A 15,278-nucleotide genomic window follows, 5' to 3' on the forward strand; every position below is an offset into this window, starting at 1 on the left:
TGGCCTCCTACATTCTTGACACGATTAAAAGTCTCACTAAAGTCCATATAGACCACTTCAAATGCATAGACCACACTAATAGTCTTTGTTGCCTCAAACAATTTGATCAAATTTATTAAATATGACCTTTCCTTAACAAATCCATGCTGACAATCCCTGATTAATCCATGTCTGTCCAAGTGTAGATACATTCTGTCCTTGAGAATTCTTTTTAATAACTTCCTCGCTGTTAACGTTAGACTGACTAACCTGTAATTTCCTGGTCTATCCCTTTCTCACTTTTTTAATAATGTAATGACATTAGCGGTCCTCCACTCCTCTGGTACCTCATGGAGATTTGAAAATTACAGTCAGGCCCCCTGATATCTCTTTCCTTGCCTCCTACAACGGCCTGGGATACATCTCATCAGGGTCTGTGGATTTATCCACTTTTAAGGTTGCTAATCCTGCTTAGTACCTCCTCTCTCTCTACATTCATTTCGTCTAATATTTCACAGTCCTTCCACCCTCTTTCACCTGTTGCCTGTCCAGGCTTCCATTCCCCTTGTACATTCCACCTTTTACTTCACTCTAGGTTCTTGCCCTGTTGTTGTGGTTCTTGCATTCTGACTCCTGTCTCTTCCATTAACCCAGATGAGTTGATTCAACTCTTTGTGGCAAAAAAGTTTGCTTGTTGGCCCTCCAAGTAGGTAAAGAGACTCCCCTTTTTGTTTCACAGGACCTAGATAGGATTCCCAGTGCCAACGTTGCCATCGGTGGAGCTGGAGGAGGAGCGAATCCAGCAGCACTGTTTGTTCTGATTGATAACCCTTGGGCCTCTGTTGGTCATTGAGCAAACTCAGTGTTGGGTTTAGCTGTGATGCCATCCAGGGTCTAACTTCCAGCAAATCCAGCTGGGAATTGAAGAGAAGGTTCTTTGCTCTGAGCGGTTATAATTTGGATTACACTTGCTGTCTAAGTCTAGATGTCAAGGAGAACTACTCATTCACAGAATGGGTGTATCAGTGATGAGGGAAGTATCTATTGTACATCTTTAATTATGGTGTAGGGTAACTACAGTACTGTGAGGGAGGGTGTTTCTTCAGGATTTGGACCCAGCGACACTGAAGGAATGGTGATACATTTCCAAGTCAGGACGGCGTGTCCAGAGGGTATGGCATTTGCATCCACCTGCTGCTGTTGTCAGTCAAGGCCTTAGAGAGTGGTGCTGTGGGCTGTGTTATCAAAGAAGCTTTCTGGAGTTGCAACAGTATAACTTTAAGTAGGCCATAGGGAATTCACAGAGCTCTGCACCACCAAGAGCCAGTGCTTTCCAGAGACAGGGTTATTTAAGCCCCAGCTCCAGAAATGCACTGATGGACATGCCATCATTTAATATTCGACAATATTCAAAAGATTGAATTGAAACTAAATTGTCTCAAATGGATGTCAAATGCCACACACCTTGAGAATTTCTCCTATGTTATTTTATTTCTCCAATGAATGTCACTAAAATGGATTATCTGGGAGCTTGCTATACATGAATTGGCACTGTACTTCCTATGTTATGACAATGACCACACTTCAGAAGCGCATCAACAGGTGTGAATTGTTTTGGGACGTCCTGAGGTTGGGAAAGGTGCTATAAGAATGCAGATTCTCCTATTCTTTTGCACTTGGGCAGGTGTTATAGAGTTCAGCCTTTGTTCTGTTGTCTCTGCAGGTATGGCCTCACAAGTGCAAGTGTTTTCCCCTCACACAATCCAGACAAGTGCCTTCTGCAGTGTGAAAAAACTGAAAGTGGAGCCAGGTTCTAACTGGGATATGACCGGGTATGGTTCACACAGTAAAGTCTATAACCAGAGCAAGAGTCCGAACATCGCACAGTCAACAATCAGCGCTTCTCTTCAAGTTACCAATCCAACTCTGTCCTACGAGCAGACAGTGATTTTCCCGGCCAGTGCTGGCCACATTGTCTTCACGACAGCAAATAGCACATCGGGGGTGGTGGCCGTGTCTGCTCAGGCCTTGGGAGGCCCGCAGAACCTGACGCGCCGCAGCACCGTGACCCTCCTCGATACCTACCAGAGATGCGGCCTGAAGCGGAAGAGTGAGGAACTCGAGGACACCGGCAGCGTGCAGATCATTGAGGAGCATCCGCCAATGCTTCAGAACGCCACCAGCGGCGCCACTGTTGCCACGGCAGCCACTTCCACCGCCACTTCTAAGAACAGTGGGTCGAACAGCGAGGGTGACTACCAGCTCCTACAGCACGAGGTGCTGTGCTCAATGACCAACACTTACGAGGTGTTGGAGTTTCTTGGCCGGGGGACGTTTGGCCAAGTAGTGAAGTGCTGGAAAAGGGGGACCAATGAGATTGTGGCCATCAAGATTCTGAAGAACCACCCTTCCTACGCACGGCAGGGCCAGATTGAGGTGAGCATCCTCGCTCGACTAAGCACAGAGAGTGCGGATGACTACAATTTTGTCCGGGCCTATGAGTGCTTTCAGCACAAGAACCACACTTGCCTTGTCTTTGAAATGCTGGAGCAGAACTTGTACGACTTCCTGAAGCAGAACAAGTTCAGTCCGTTGCCCCTCAAGTACATCAGGCCCATCCTGCAGCAGGTAGCCACAGCCTTGATGAAACTCAAGAACCTCGGCCTAATTCACGCTGACCTGAAACCAGAAAACATCATGCTGGTGGATCCGGTCAGGCAGCCGTACAGAGTGAAGGTGATAGATTTCGGCTCAGCGAGTCATGTCTCGAAGGCTGTGTGTTCCACTTACTTACAGTCCAGGTATTACAGGTAGGTCCCTTCTTCCCTCGAGCTTTTTGTGTGATTTATATTGGAGTGCTTTTATTGTGTTAGTTTGGGGGTGGGGGGGTGACATCACGAAAACAATCGTATAGTTTTGTTTCACGTTGAAGTAATTTCATTGCCTCTTTACATGTCTGGCATAGCACTCTGTGGCTGACAGGTCTGCACAGGCCTCAAAATGGCTGCCAACCCCGTCCCTCTGCCAAAGACCCTGTGGCCAGGGAAGGCCAGAGTCTGCTTCTGACAATTCTCCCATCAGATTTTCTTCACTCATTGCCTTCTCTAAATCCCACCTGCTCCCCTGACGAGCGAAACTCAGTTGGCTAGCTTTTCCTTTTCTGAGGGGATCAGAAGATGAGAGGAGCGGGACTCCTCGTGTTCCTGCCGCATGCTCTCTCTCAAAACAAAACAACTTTCATTTTCTGTGAACCATGGACGGTGGTCGCAGATTTGAGATGTGGTTGCACTGCTGTAGTGTTGCATCTGAAGTCTAATCTTTTAAAAAACAAAATGCAAACTTGTGAAGTATCAAATTGATTTATTTCAAGTACTGTTTATGAAACAGGTTCCAGTGCAAATAATGACTTGAGCCCAACACTCTGAGGATTTCAAATTCCCCAATGCATCCAGCTAGGTGGCCAGGTTCACTTTGTAGATATGTTTGGCCTCCCAAGAGACTTGGGTGCATTTTAAAATGTGGAATATACTCAGAGCTGCTGATGGTAAAATACCACAACATAATGCCTGCAATCGCCTGGGATTACTTTCTGTGTGGTGGGTCTCTTAAATAACGTGCATCAGCATTCAAAGCAGCATTACTGTGACCAAACATACATTGTTAGAGAATGGAATACTCAATAGGATGTAGGAAAACAAAAATGTACAATCTGCTCTTTTTGTTTTTTCAACAACATGCTGTTGAATTAATGATCAAATTTATTTTCTGGTTTTGTAAAGAGTGAATTACACAGTGCGGTGAAACCTCACTGCAGTCTGGGAAGAGTGTTGTGCATAAGAAACAGAAATAGCAGCAAGACAGTTGTTTATTTTTGTTCACAATCTCTGATGGGTTTACATAGAATTTGAGTTTGTCTGAAGAAAGTCACGTTTTGTCAAGGTCTCCATTACCAAACGATTAGCCGTACATAGAATTTACTGCATAGCAATGGACTATTTAGCCCCCACTGGTCTGGGCTAATTTTTATGCTCCACACAAGCCTTGCCATATTCTACTTCATCTCATTCTTTCAACAGAACATAAGATTACGTAGGTTATATGACAGAAGAAGGTCATTCAAACCAGTCAATCTAAGTCTGAGTTTATACTCCTTTCACCTTTCCACTTCTGTATCTGTGATTGTATCTATCTATTGCCTTCTCCCTCATATGTTTCTCAAGCCGCCCTTTAAATTTAATCGCTCCAACCATGCCCTGTGGCCACAGATTTCACATTCTTACCACTCTTTAGTTAAAGAAGTCTCTACTGAATTTCCTTTTGGATATCTTGATGCCCATCTGATATTGATGGCCTCTTGTTATGTTCTTCCTCACAGGAGGCAGATACTCTTTGTTACAAAGCAGTAATTCACCAACTAAAGCACTTGGGTTTTCCCAGTTTATATTTGCAAAACTAAAGCTTGTGTGTAGCGAAACTGTTTCCCTTCTCACATTCCTTTCCTATCTCTTCATAGATCACAATGTTTTCCTCCTTCTGCTGACTTGGTACTTTGTAGAATTCCCCAAGTACGGTTTAATCATTTTCACATTAAAAGTGTCCAACCAGATTACTTCGTTGTTGTAAAAGTAGGATAATACTAGGAATAGACCAGGTAATCTCTGGGAAACACTTGAAAATTATCTTGAAGGTAGGGCCAGTAAATATGACTGAACATTAGTGAAAGGTAATTTTACTTAGACTTCCATTTCAGTGTTTGTCTGTCTTATGGTTTAATTCCTATACCTTAATTTGAATCTTCTGTATGTCAAAATGGCGCCAAAGCATGGCAACATATTACACTTTTCACTATTTATTTATAAAATACAGCTGGCAATAAATCATTCAATTGATCAAATGCTTTAAATCTAGATGGGAGTTTAAGTAGGGATGGGGAAGGATTCAGGACTTCTGACATTATAATTATTTTTAATCAGTCTGCTTGGTCATGCTGTGACTCACCTCAGGGGCAGATGGGATTTGAACCCAGACCTCCTGGTCCAGAGATAGGAACATGACCACTGCACTACGAGACCAGCTTCTGACGTAATAAGCAATGAACAATGGTGAAGATTTGAGTCAGAGATAGTAGGAACTGCAGATGCTGGGGAATCCGAGACAACAACGTGCAGGGCTGGATGAACACAGCAGGCCAAGCAGCATCATAGGAGCAGAAAGGCTGACGTTTCGGGCCTAGACCCTGTTGGTTTTTGGGGATCTTGGACGATATGTTTAACATACATTGTGGGAACAGACACTTCTGGTAAAGAGCATAAATCTGGCTGGAAAGGGAGACATGTTGCTGTAGTTTTTTGATCTTTCATTGATCAGGCCAAATGCAAGAATACCAAAACTTAACAGCCATAATCATTTACCTAACAGGAGAAAGAGATTGATCGATTGGCATTTAAACTCTGGTAGGACAAAGCAATGCTATGGAGAAAGTAATGAGGAATTATAGGCTCCCCAAATTCCTGCATAATTCAAAAGAGGCACAAGGTTTAAACATAATTCTTCTTGTTTTCACAAAATGGATTATTGCTTTCCAACTGACCAACACTCTATTCTCCAGTAGTAAAAGTTATCGTAATTTTGCTGTGAGTTTGGAATTCTTGCTTTTGTTCTGATGAGTGCACAACAAAAAGTAAGATATGTCTGTTTTTTTCTAGAATATTCAAGTAATCTCGATAAACATACAAGGGAGCAAACAATACAGTGTTATGATGATGGGTGAGGAGGGAGCCAGTATGGATTGACTGGGCAGTATGGTCTGTTTATTGCTGCACATTCGTTGCAAACCTACGGAAAGATTTAGGGAAACCCTCCAAGTGGGGGGCACATGATGTGTTGTGGGGAGTGGCAGTTGTAGACAGTCTAGAAAAAGAATTTGGGTACTCTAGCAGATGTTGAGAATATAGAGAAGTCTGAGCGACGGATTAGAGTCTGGGAGAGACTGAAAATGTGGAGGTAGTGAACAATTTAGTTATAGAGCTCAGCAATGCAAGAGAAGAGGGTTCAGAGTACACAGGGCCTAGGTGGGGCTGATTGGTTGAACTGAGTGGTCTGGAAAACCTATCGACTGTAGTATGACAGCTGCCCCAGCTCTTGAAAACATAAACTCATTCCAGAGAGACTTACATATTACGACAAGGATTTATAACACCCACTGTCACAGGCTGTGCTCATGAGCTGCGCTTGTATGGATATTTTTTCCACCTCCCTTTCCTTCCTTCCTTCTCTACATTCCCACATCTCCCTCCTCTTTGTTTCCTTTACCACAATCGCTCTCTTCCCAAATTCCTCACCCCTTTTCCTCCTCTCTCCTGTCACCCTCTTCTTTCCCCTTTCTCCCCCCTCAATCTTCCCCCCCATTCCCCCCCCCCCTCGTTCTCTTCCCCCCCCCGTGTTCTCTTCCCCCATTCTTTCTCCCTCCTCATTCTGCTGTCTACCCCTGCATTCTATCTCCCCTTCATTCTCTCTTTTTCCAGATTCCCTGTTCTCACCCCTCTCATTGTCTCTTCCTAACTCCCCCATTCTCTCTCATCCCTCCTCCTGTTCTTTCACTGGGCCACATTCTCTGTTCTCCTCTTTGCTAACTATGTACGTGAACTCCAGGTTTCTCTGTCCCTCAAGTTAATTGGAACGGCACAATTAAATCTATGTTGTCCCCCTGTATCCCATCTGTCAATATGTATCACCCCACTTTTCTTCCTATTAAATGCCGGCTGCCGCTTGTCTATTTGCCTATCACTGTCCTGGTGTAGTGGATTAGTATCGTCTGTCTGCCATTCCTCCATCAGCAAACTTTGAAATTTTACTCCATATCAAATATCCAAGCTGTTTGTATGTATCAAAAACACAGTGATCCCATCACTGACCCTTGGATCCAGCCTGTAAAATAACCATGTACCATGACTCACTGCTTTTATTCCTTAACCCATTCTTTTATCCAAGCTGTAAATGACCTTCTGTTTCCATAACCTCAGGTTTGAAAACCAGTTTTTCTCTGGTAATTTAAGACCTTAAGACGTGAGAAGTAGGCCATTCAGTCCATCGAGTCTGCTGCTCAGTGAGATCAGTGTTGATTTGAGAAGCCTCAACTCCATTTTCCTGCCTTTTCCCTGTAACCCTCAAGTTCCCTATTGATTAAAAATTTCTCAATCTCAGCCTTGAATATAGTTGATGAGCCAGCCTCAACATCTGTTTGTAGTAAAGAATTTCACAAATACACTACCCTCTGGGAGAAGAAATTCCCCCTCATCTCTGTCTTAAATGTGACGGTCCAGGGTACCATCCTGAAGATGGCCCCCTTATCCCAACTCTCTGCCTTCTATGAATTAGCCAATCCTCTTTACATGCTAAGATACTACCTCCAACAATGGGCTTTTAGCTTATAAAGTAGCTTAATGGGTGGTACCTTTTTAAAAAAAAAAAAAAAATCCCTTCTCGAAATCCAGCTATATTACAGGCTCTGCTTCCCCGTTATCTATCTTGCTTAGAGTCATAGAGAGTTACAGCATGGAAACACCCTTCAACTCAACTCATCCAGGCTGACTTGATACCCTAAATTAATCTATTCCTGTTTGCCAGCTTTGGCTCATATCCTTCTAAACCCTTCCTATTCATGTACCCATCCAGATACCTTTTAAATGTTGTAACTGTACCAGCCTCCACCACTTCCTCTGGTAGCTCATTCCATACACGCACCACCCTCTATGGGAAAAAGTTGCCCCTTAGGTCCCTTTTAAATCTTCCCCCTCTCACCTTAAACCTATGCTGTCTGGTTTTGGACTCCCCCACCTTGGGAAAAAGACCTAGTCTATTGACTCTATCCGTGCCCCTCATGATTTTATAAATCTCTATAAGGTCACCCCTTAGCCTCTGATGCTCCAGGGAAAATAGCCCCAGCCTATTCAGCCTCTCCCTATAGCTCAAACCCTCCAAGCCCGGCAACATCCTTGTAAATCTTTTCTGAACCCTTTCAAGTTTCACAACATCCTTCCTATAGCAGGGTGACCAGAATTGAACACAGTATTTCAGAAGAGGCCGAACCAATGTCCTGTACAGCTGCAACATGACCTCCTAACTCCTATACTCGGTGCACTGATCAATATAGGCAATCATACCAAACACCTTCCTTACCATCCTGTGTACCTGGGACTCCATGGACAAGGAACTATGAACCTGCACTCCAAGATCTCTTTGTTCAGCAACACTCCCCAGGACCTCACCATTAAGTGTATAAGTCCTGCCCTGAGTTGCCTTTCCAAAATGTAGCACCTCACGTTTATCTAAATTAAACTCCATCTGCCACACCTTGGCCCATTGGCCCATCTGATCAAGATCCCGTTGTACTCTGAGGTAACCTTCTTCACTGTCCACTACCACCTTCAATATTTTGTTAAGTCCTCAAAGAATTCTGGTAAATTTGTCAGGTATGATTTCTCCTTCATGAAGCCATTCTGATGCTGCTTGCTTATATGCTGTATTTTTAAATACTCTGCTATTTTATTTTTATTCACTGGTGGGACATGGGAATTGTTAGTTGGGCCAGCATTTATTGCCCATCCCTAGTTGCCCTTGAGAAGGTGGTGAGCTGCTTTCATGAACCTCTGATGTCCACGAGCTGTTAATATGCCTGCAATGCCATTGAGGAAAGCAGGAGTTCCAGGATTTGATCTGGCGACACTGAAGGAACTGAGGGCATTGTTGCTAAGTTTGCAGGTGACACAAAGATAGGTGGAGGGACAGGTTGTGTTGAGGGAGCAGGGAGGCTACAGATGAAGTTGGACAGGCTAGGAGAATGGGCAAACAAGCAGCTGACGGAAAACAATCTGGGAAGGTATGAGGTTATGCACGTTGAAAGGAAGAATTGAGGGAATAGGCTAATTTTTAAATGGGGAAAGGCTTTGTAAATGTGAACCACAAAGGGGCTTGGGAGTTCTAGTTCAGGATTCTCTTAAGTTTAACGTGATGATACAGTGACAGCTATGTAGGCAAATGCTATGCCAGCATTCATTTCAAGAGGGTTAGAATATAACAGCAGGGGTTTACTCCTGAGGCTGTATAAGGCTCTGGTCAGACAGCATTGAGAATGTTGGGAGCAGTTTTGGGCCCTGTATCTAAGGATGGATGTGCTGGCATTGGAAGGGGTCCAGAGGAAGTTTGAATGATCATGGGGATGAAGAGCCTGTCATATGAGGAGCACACGGGGACTCTGGGTTTGTACTCGATGGAATTTAGAAGGATGAGGGGAGATCTGATTGCAACTTACAGATTACTGAGAGGTCTGGAAAGAGTGGACATGGAGAAGACATTTCTATTAGTAGGAGAAACTAGGACCAAAGGGCACAGCTTTCAAGTGAAGGGGGCTTTAGAACTGAGATGAGGAGGAATTTCTTCAGCCAGAGGAGGAATCTGTGGAACTCATTGCTGTAGAAGGCTGTGGAGGCCAAGTCATTGAGTGTATTTAAGACAGAGATAGATAGGTTCTTGATCAGGATTATGAGGAGAAGGCAGGAGAATGGAAACACATCAGCTATGATTGAATGGAGCAGGTTTGATGGGTCGAATGGTCTAATTCTGCTCCTATATCTTACAGTCATATGAAACAACGATATATTTCCAAGTGTGGATGGTGGTGAGTGGCTTGGAGGAGAACTTGCAGGTGGTGGCCTTCCCATGTACCTGCTGCCCTTGCCCTTCTAGATGGAAGTGGTCATGGGTTTGGAAGGTGCTGTCTGAGGATCTTTGGTGAATTTCTGCAGTGCATCTTGTAGGTAGTACACCTGCCACTACTGAACGTCAGTGGTGGAAGGAGTGGATGTTTGTGAATGTGGTGGCATTTAAACGGGCTTGTTTGTCCTGGTTGGTGTCAAGCTTCTTGAGTGTTGTTGGAACTGCACCCCTCCAGACCATCCTTTATAATAGACTCTAACATTTTCCAAATAACAGATGTTGATCCAACTGACCTGTAGTTTATTTAAGAAGGAAAAGAGACAAACAAAAATTAAGGTGTTACATTGGCAGTTTTCCAATCTGGGACTTTTCCAGAATCTAAGGATTTTTGGAAGGTTACAACCAGTCCTTCCAAAATCTCTTTAGCAACTTCCTTTAATATGCATCCCATCAGGTTCAGGGGACTTATGGTCTTTGGCCCCATTGGTTTCCCTAGCAATTTTTCTCCAATGATAGTTATTTACTTCCTCTTTTCCTTTTGCCCCTTGAATATTTAGTAACTTTGGAAGGCTGTTAGTGTCTTCTACTGTGAAGATTGATACTTATTCAGCTCCTGGTTCCCTGTTATTATTTCCTCAACTTTGCTCGCTAAATGGCCAATGTTTACTTTTGGCTTTGTTCTTCCTTTTTATTTAAAGCAGTGCTGGTTTTGATATCACGTGCAAGTAATTTGCAATGTTTATTTTCAACCACATTTTTTTAATTGTCTTTGGTTTTCAAACCATTCCCAATCCTGTGACATATCACTAATCTTTGCCACATTGTATGTCATTTTCTTTCATTTGATGTAACCTTGCCTTTCCTGGTTTACGACAGTTGGCATATCCCCTTCCTAGTATCCTTCTTCCCCACTTGGATGTATCTTTGCTGTAAACCATGGTCTATTTTCTTAAATAACTTTGTTCCTTTGGCCATTGTCCCTCAACCATCTTTGCGGCTTAGTTCCTTTCCTAGTCCATTTCAGTCATCCCTGCCCTCATTCCTTTGTAATTCCCTTATTTAAGCTTAGCACAGTTGATTCCAACCCATGTTTATCCCTCTCAAACTGAACGCTAAATTCTACCTTGTTATGGTCACTGTTCCTTGGGGAATCTCTTTCAGAGATCATGTACTAAACCTGCCACATTACACTTTACCAGATACAAAATAGCCTGATCCCTGATTAGATCCACCACATATTGTTCTAAGAAGTTGTCCTGTATACTTTCCTGTTCCACCAGCAGCTAATATTAGGGGGTCTATCGACTACACCTACCAGGCTCTTTTTTTCCCCTTTTATTTCTCACCTCCATCCGTATGGATTCTATGTATACTGATCAAAGATAATTTCTTGCTATCATAGTTATTCCATCCCGTATCAACAATACTACCTATGACCTTTTCCTTTCTATCTGTCCTTTCAGAAAGTCACGTAACCCTTCGATATTTAGTTCTGAGCTTTGACCTCATTGTAACCTCCATAATGAGTATAAGATCTTACCAGTTAACCTGTACTTGTGCCATTAATTCATTTCCTTTGTTTAAGCAAACATTTAAGCAAAGAGCCATTAATTTTGCCTTTTTATTGGCTATCCCCAGTTTCCCTTGAGAAACATGAGCATGTGGTTGGTGTAGGTACACCTACAATGCTGTTAGGAAGACAGTTACAGGATTTTGACCCAGTGACACTGAAGGAACAGCAATATATTTCAAAGCCAGGGTGCTGTGTGGCTTGGGGAGGAACTTATAGGTGATGGTATTCCCATGTATCTGTTGTTCTTGACCTTCAAGGTGGTAGAAGTCACTGATGTGGAATGTGCTATCTGAGGAATTTGATCAAACTGCCTTCATAAAATCCATGTAGACAACATCCAGTTCATTCCTTCGTCAAACTTGTCTGTTACTTAATCAAAAATAGTAATTAGATTAGTCAAGCGTGATCTCCCTTTACAAATCCGTGCTGGATCTCCTTAATTAACTCGAACTTCTCTGAGTGGCTGTTGATTTATTTTTTCCATCATTAAAAACCATTATATAAATAGAAGTTGTTGTTGTTTTTTAAGTCTGTCTTTCATTCTGAATAGGTTTATTGTGAGGGCAATGGAAAATCTGATCTCTCTCTCAGTTTCAATCTTTGTTATGGTTTATGTTTGTCAAAAAAGAGGTCCATTTGTTGTTGATTACAGGTGTAGACAGCAGTGTAGGTACTACGTAGTTATCTGTTACTGCAATTCAATGCTGTCATGTGCTGGAAGCCTGTATTATCATGGTCGGCACAGACATGGTGGGCTGAGGGGCCTGTTCCTGTGCTGTACTCTGCTGCTTTGTAAATGGTCCTAACAAACATCGACAATTTTGCTGAAGTCTAGAAAGGGGAGAAAGACAGTTCCCACTCACATCAGTGCAATAATCACAAGGTAATCTGATTTTTGATCGTGGTTGAAGGGGGTAAATTTCCCTGCTCTCATCAAACTGTGGGATTTTTTTCACATTGACTTGAGAGGAGAGCTGGCCCTTGTTTGCAAACCTCATTTGAAAAATTTTGTGTCTGACAGTGCAGGCCTCCTTCAGTGCAGAGTTTGAATGTTAACCTTGGACTGCAGTGTAATAGTCTCTGTTGTGGAATCTGAACCCAAAATGTTCTGAGAGGGAGACAGAACAACAAAGATCAAGAGCAGTAAAGAGAGAGGGAGAGAGTAAAAGAGGGTGTAATTACTAAGTGGACAATAGGAGCAGACTAGTTAGTAGGGCAGCACTGCCAGAGGAGAGACATTCTCAGGAGGATAACACTTCTCGCCCATTGCATCCGTCTAGTGAGCATATCAGGAATTCCAGATCACTCCTGATCAAATAACTTGGCAATCCTACTGCTGCTCTGATTATTGTCAGGTCATTTTCAGATGTGGCCCACACTTGTACCCCTGGTTCACTCTATCTCTGGGCTGCTATCAAAGCCCGAAATCCTGTAATTCCATCCCAGCATCTCCAACTCTGTCTAGCTTTCCTCCTTCAAAACATGTCTTCAAAATCCACCTGTCGTTGGTCACTCCTCCTTGTCACTCCTACTTGCTGTGTTTCTTTTATATACAGTTCAGAGAAAATATTGGCTGTGTCCTGACTGGACGTATAATGTAATTGTAAAAGGTGCTGAAAGTTGATTTTGGAAAGATTATTAGATTCACTGCCTAGGCTCCACCCAACCCATTCATGGAGGAAAAGGCTTGTGATCTTTGGAGATGATGAAATGAAGACATGCCTGGTCGTGCCACAATTCATATGCGAAATGTGAAGTGCAGTTTCACAATGTTGTGCCGGTAGCAGGATCCCATGAGTATGGGTGGTGCTGGCTGAGAGGTGGTTCTTGACAAGACACCAGGAGAACTGGTTTGTGTACGGTTATGCCATGGGACCTTCAACCTCAACCCGAACAGACAAGATGGAGTGTCCAATTAACATGGTAAAGCTTAGCACCTCTAAAAATCTGCCAGCCTCAACCAACCGAGCTAACTACAGAGATTTAAAAAAAAGAAAATTCAATAGCAGGGAATGACAGAAACATCCTGGAAATACAAAGCAGGTTCATCAGCATCAGATCATGTAAATAGAAACAGCTTGTGCTGACAGCCCTTGACCTGAACTGAAAATGAAGCAATAAGCAAAGCTTTTTTTAGGAGTTAGAGTCGTAGAGTCATAAAGACACACAGCACGGAAACAGACCCTTCAGTCCAACTTGTCCATGCCAAGCAGATATCCTGCATTAATCTAGTCCCATTCACCAGCATTTGGCCCATATCCCTCTTAAACCCTTCCTATTCATATACCCACTCAGATGCCTTTAGTTGTAATTGTACCAGCCTCCACCACTTCCTCTGGCAGTTCATTCCATACACGTACGACCCTCTGTGGGAAAAAGTTGCCCCTTTAGGTCGCTTTTAAATCTTTCCCCTCTCACCTTAAACTGACGCCCTCTCGTTTTAGGCTCCCCTACCCTAAGAAAAAGACCTTGGCTGTTCACCCTATACACATCCCTCATGATTTTCTAAAGCTCTAGGGTCAGTCCTCAGCTTCCTATGTTCCAGGGAAAACGGCCCCAGTCTATTCAGCCTCTCCCTGTAGCTCTAACCCTCCGACCCCTGCAACATCCTTGTAAATCTTTTCTGAATCCTTTCAGATTTAACAACATCTTTCCTATAGCAGGGAGACCAGAATTGAATGTGGTATTCCAAAAGTGGCCTAACCAATGTCCTGTATAGCTGCAACGTGACCTCCCAACTCAATGCACTGACCGATAAATAGATCAAATAAGTGTTGCAGGATCGGTGAGATTAGGAGGGGACTGGGTGTGGTGGGGGGTTGGTGATCTTTGTAATATGGCAGGGGCTGGGGTAAGGGGAATGAGTGGGGTGACGGGGTGGTGAGATGGGTTGTGGTATGTGTGGTGTGATAGATACTTCAGTCACGAGGCAGAAATTGATGGAAGGTGTCAACCTTGGTCCGTGGGTCACACTGTAAAGAGCTTGTGGGCTGTAGATTCACTCCAGCAACCTGAGCACAAGATGTAGACTGACACTGATACAATACTCAGTAAGCAGTTTCCCATGTCAGAGGGTTGTGAGTGGTTGGAACTCTGGCACAGAAGTAGAGACCTTGTGTATATTTAAGGCTGAGATAAATTCTTGATCTCTAGGGGAATCAAGGATTACGGGGAAATGGCAGGAAAGCGGTTATGAGGAATGTGGATCAGCCATGATCCTGTTGAAAGGCAGAGCTGGCTTGAGGGGACGAATGGCTACTCCTGTTCCTATTTCTATGGTCTGAGTGCTGGCTCTGCTGTAAAGGTACTGTACTTAATGATGCCTCGTAAATGTACCATTTATGCAGAAACAAAGAAGAATTGGGGACCTAAACCATCTCTTTGGGTGGAACCTTAAGGTTCCAAAATGGTAGTGGTGGCACAGAGGCACACTTTGAACAGGAAATGTGCCAGTTGGAAAAGTACTTGGTGCATACCCACCATCTGCTGAAAATGCAGAGCAGAAAGATCACCGAGTGAAGCTACCACTATCATTGAGGGGCTCTGTGCTCCAGCTTACACTCTCTCTTAACCTCACCCACCTGAACAGACATTGGACACCCCTACCATTGCTTTTTATTGAGAGAGATATTCAGCTATGTCTAAATCACAGATAACAAGGTGTAGAGCTGGACGAACACAGCAGGCCAAGCAGCACCAGAGGAGCAGGAAAGCTGACGTTTCGGGCCTAGACCCTTCAGCAGGAAAGCTGACGTTTCGGGCCTAGACCCTGCTGCTTGGCCTGCTGTGTTCATCCAGCTCTACACCTTGTTATCTCAGATTCTCCAGCATCTGCAGTTCCTACTATCTCATGTCTAAATCACAGTTGGATTATTCTTTCTGTTTTTTGCTACAATTCTGTGCATCGTGGATGCTTGTTAGAAATTTCAGTAGTCTGGAGCAAGTGGTCTGGTTGACACTGAAGGTGCAGGGCTGGATGAACACAGCAGGCCAAGCAGCATCATAGGAGCAG

General features: G+C 43.6%; 1 protein-coding gene across 6 annotated transcripts in view; it reads left to right on the forward strand.

Moving 5' to 3' along the window:
• Positions 1 to 15,278, forward strand: part of hipk2 (homeodomain interacting protein kinase 2) — a 240,555-nt gene that overhangs the window by 55,145 nt on the left and 170,132 nt on the right. For all 6 annotated transcript variants that reach the window (XM_048607605.1, XM_048607606.1, XM_048607607.1 and 3 more), the window contains exon 2: positions 1,703 to 2,789. In XM_048607605.1, the coding sequence (XP_048463562.1) occupies positions 1,703 to 2,789 (1,087 nt within the window). The remainder of the gene's footprint in view (positions 1 to 1,702; positions 2,790 to 15,278) is intronic.

Source organism: Rhincodon typus, chromosome 18, assembly GCF_021869965.1.
Source record: "Rhincodon typus isolate 14 chromosome 18, sRhiTyp1.1, whole genome shotgun sequence".
Taxonomy (NCBI): Eukaryota; Metazoa; Chordata; class Chondrichthyes; order Orectolobiformes; family Rhincodontidae; genus Rhincodon; species Rhincodon typus.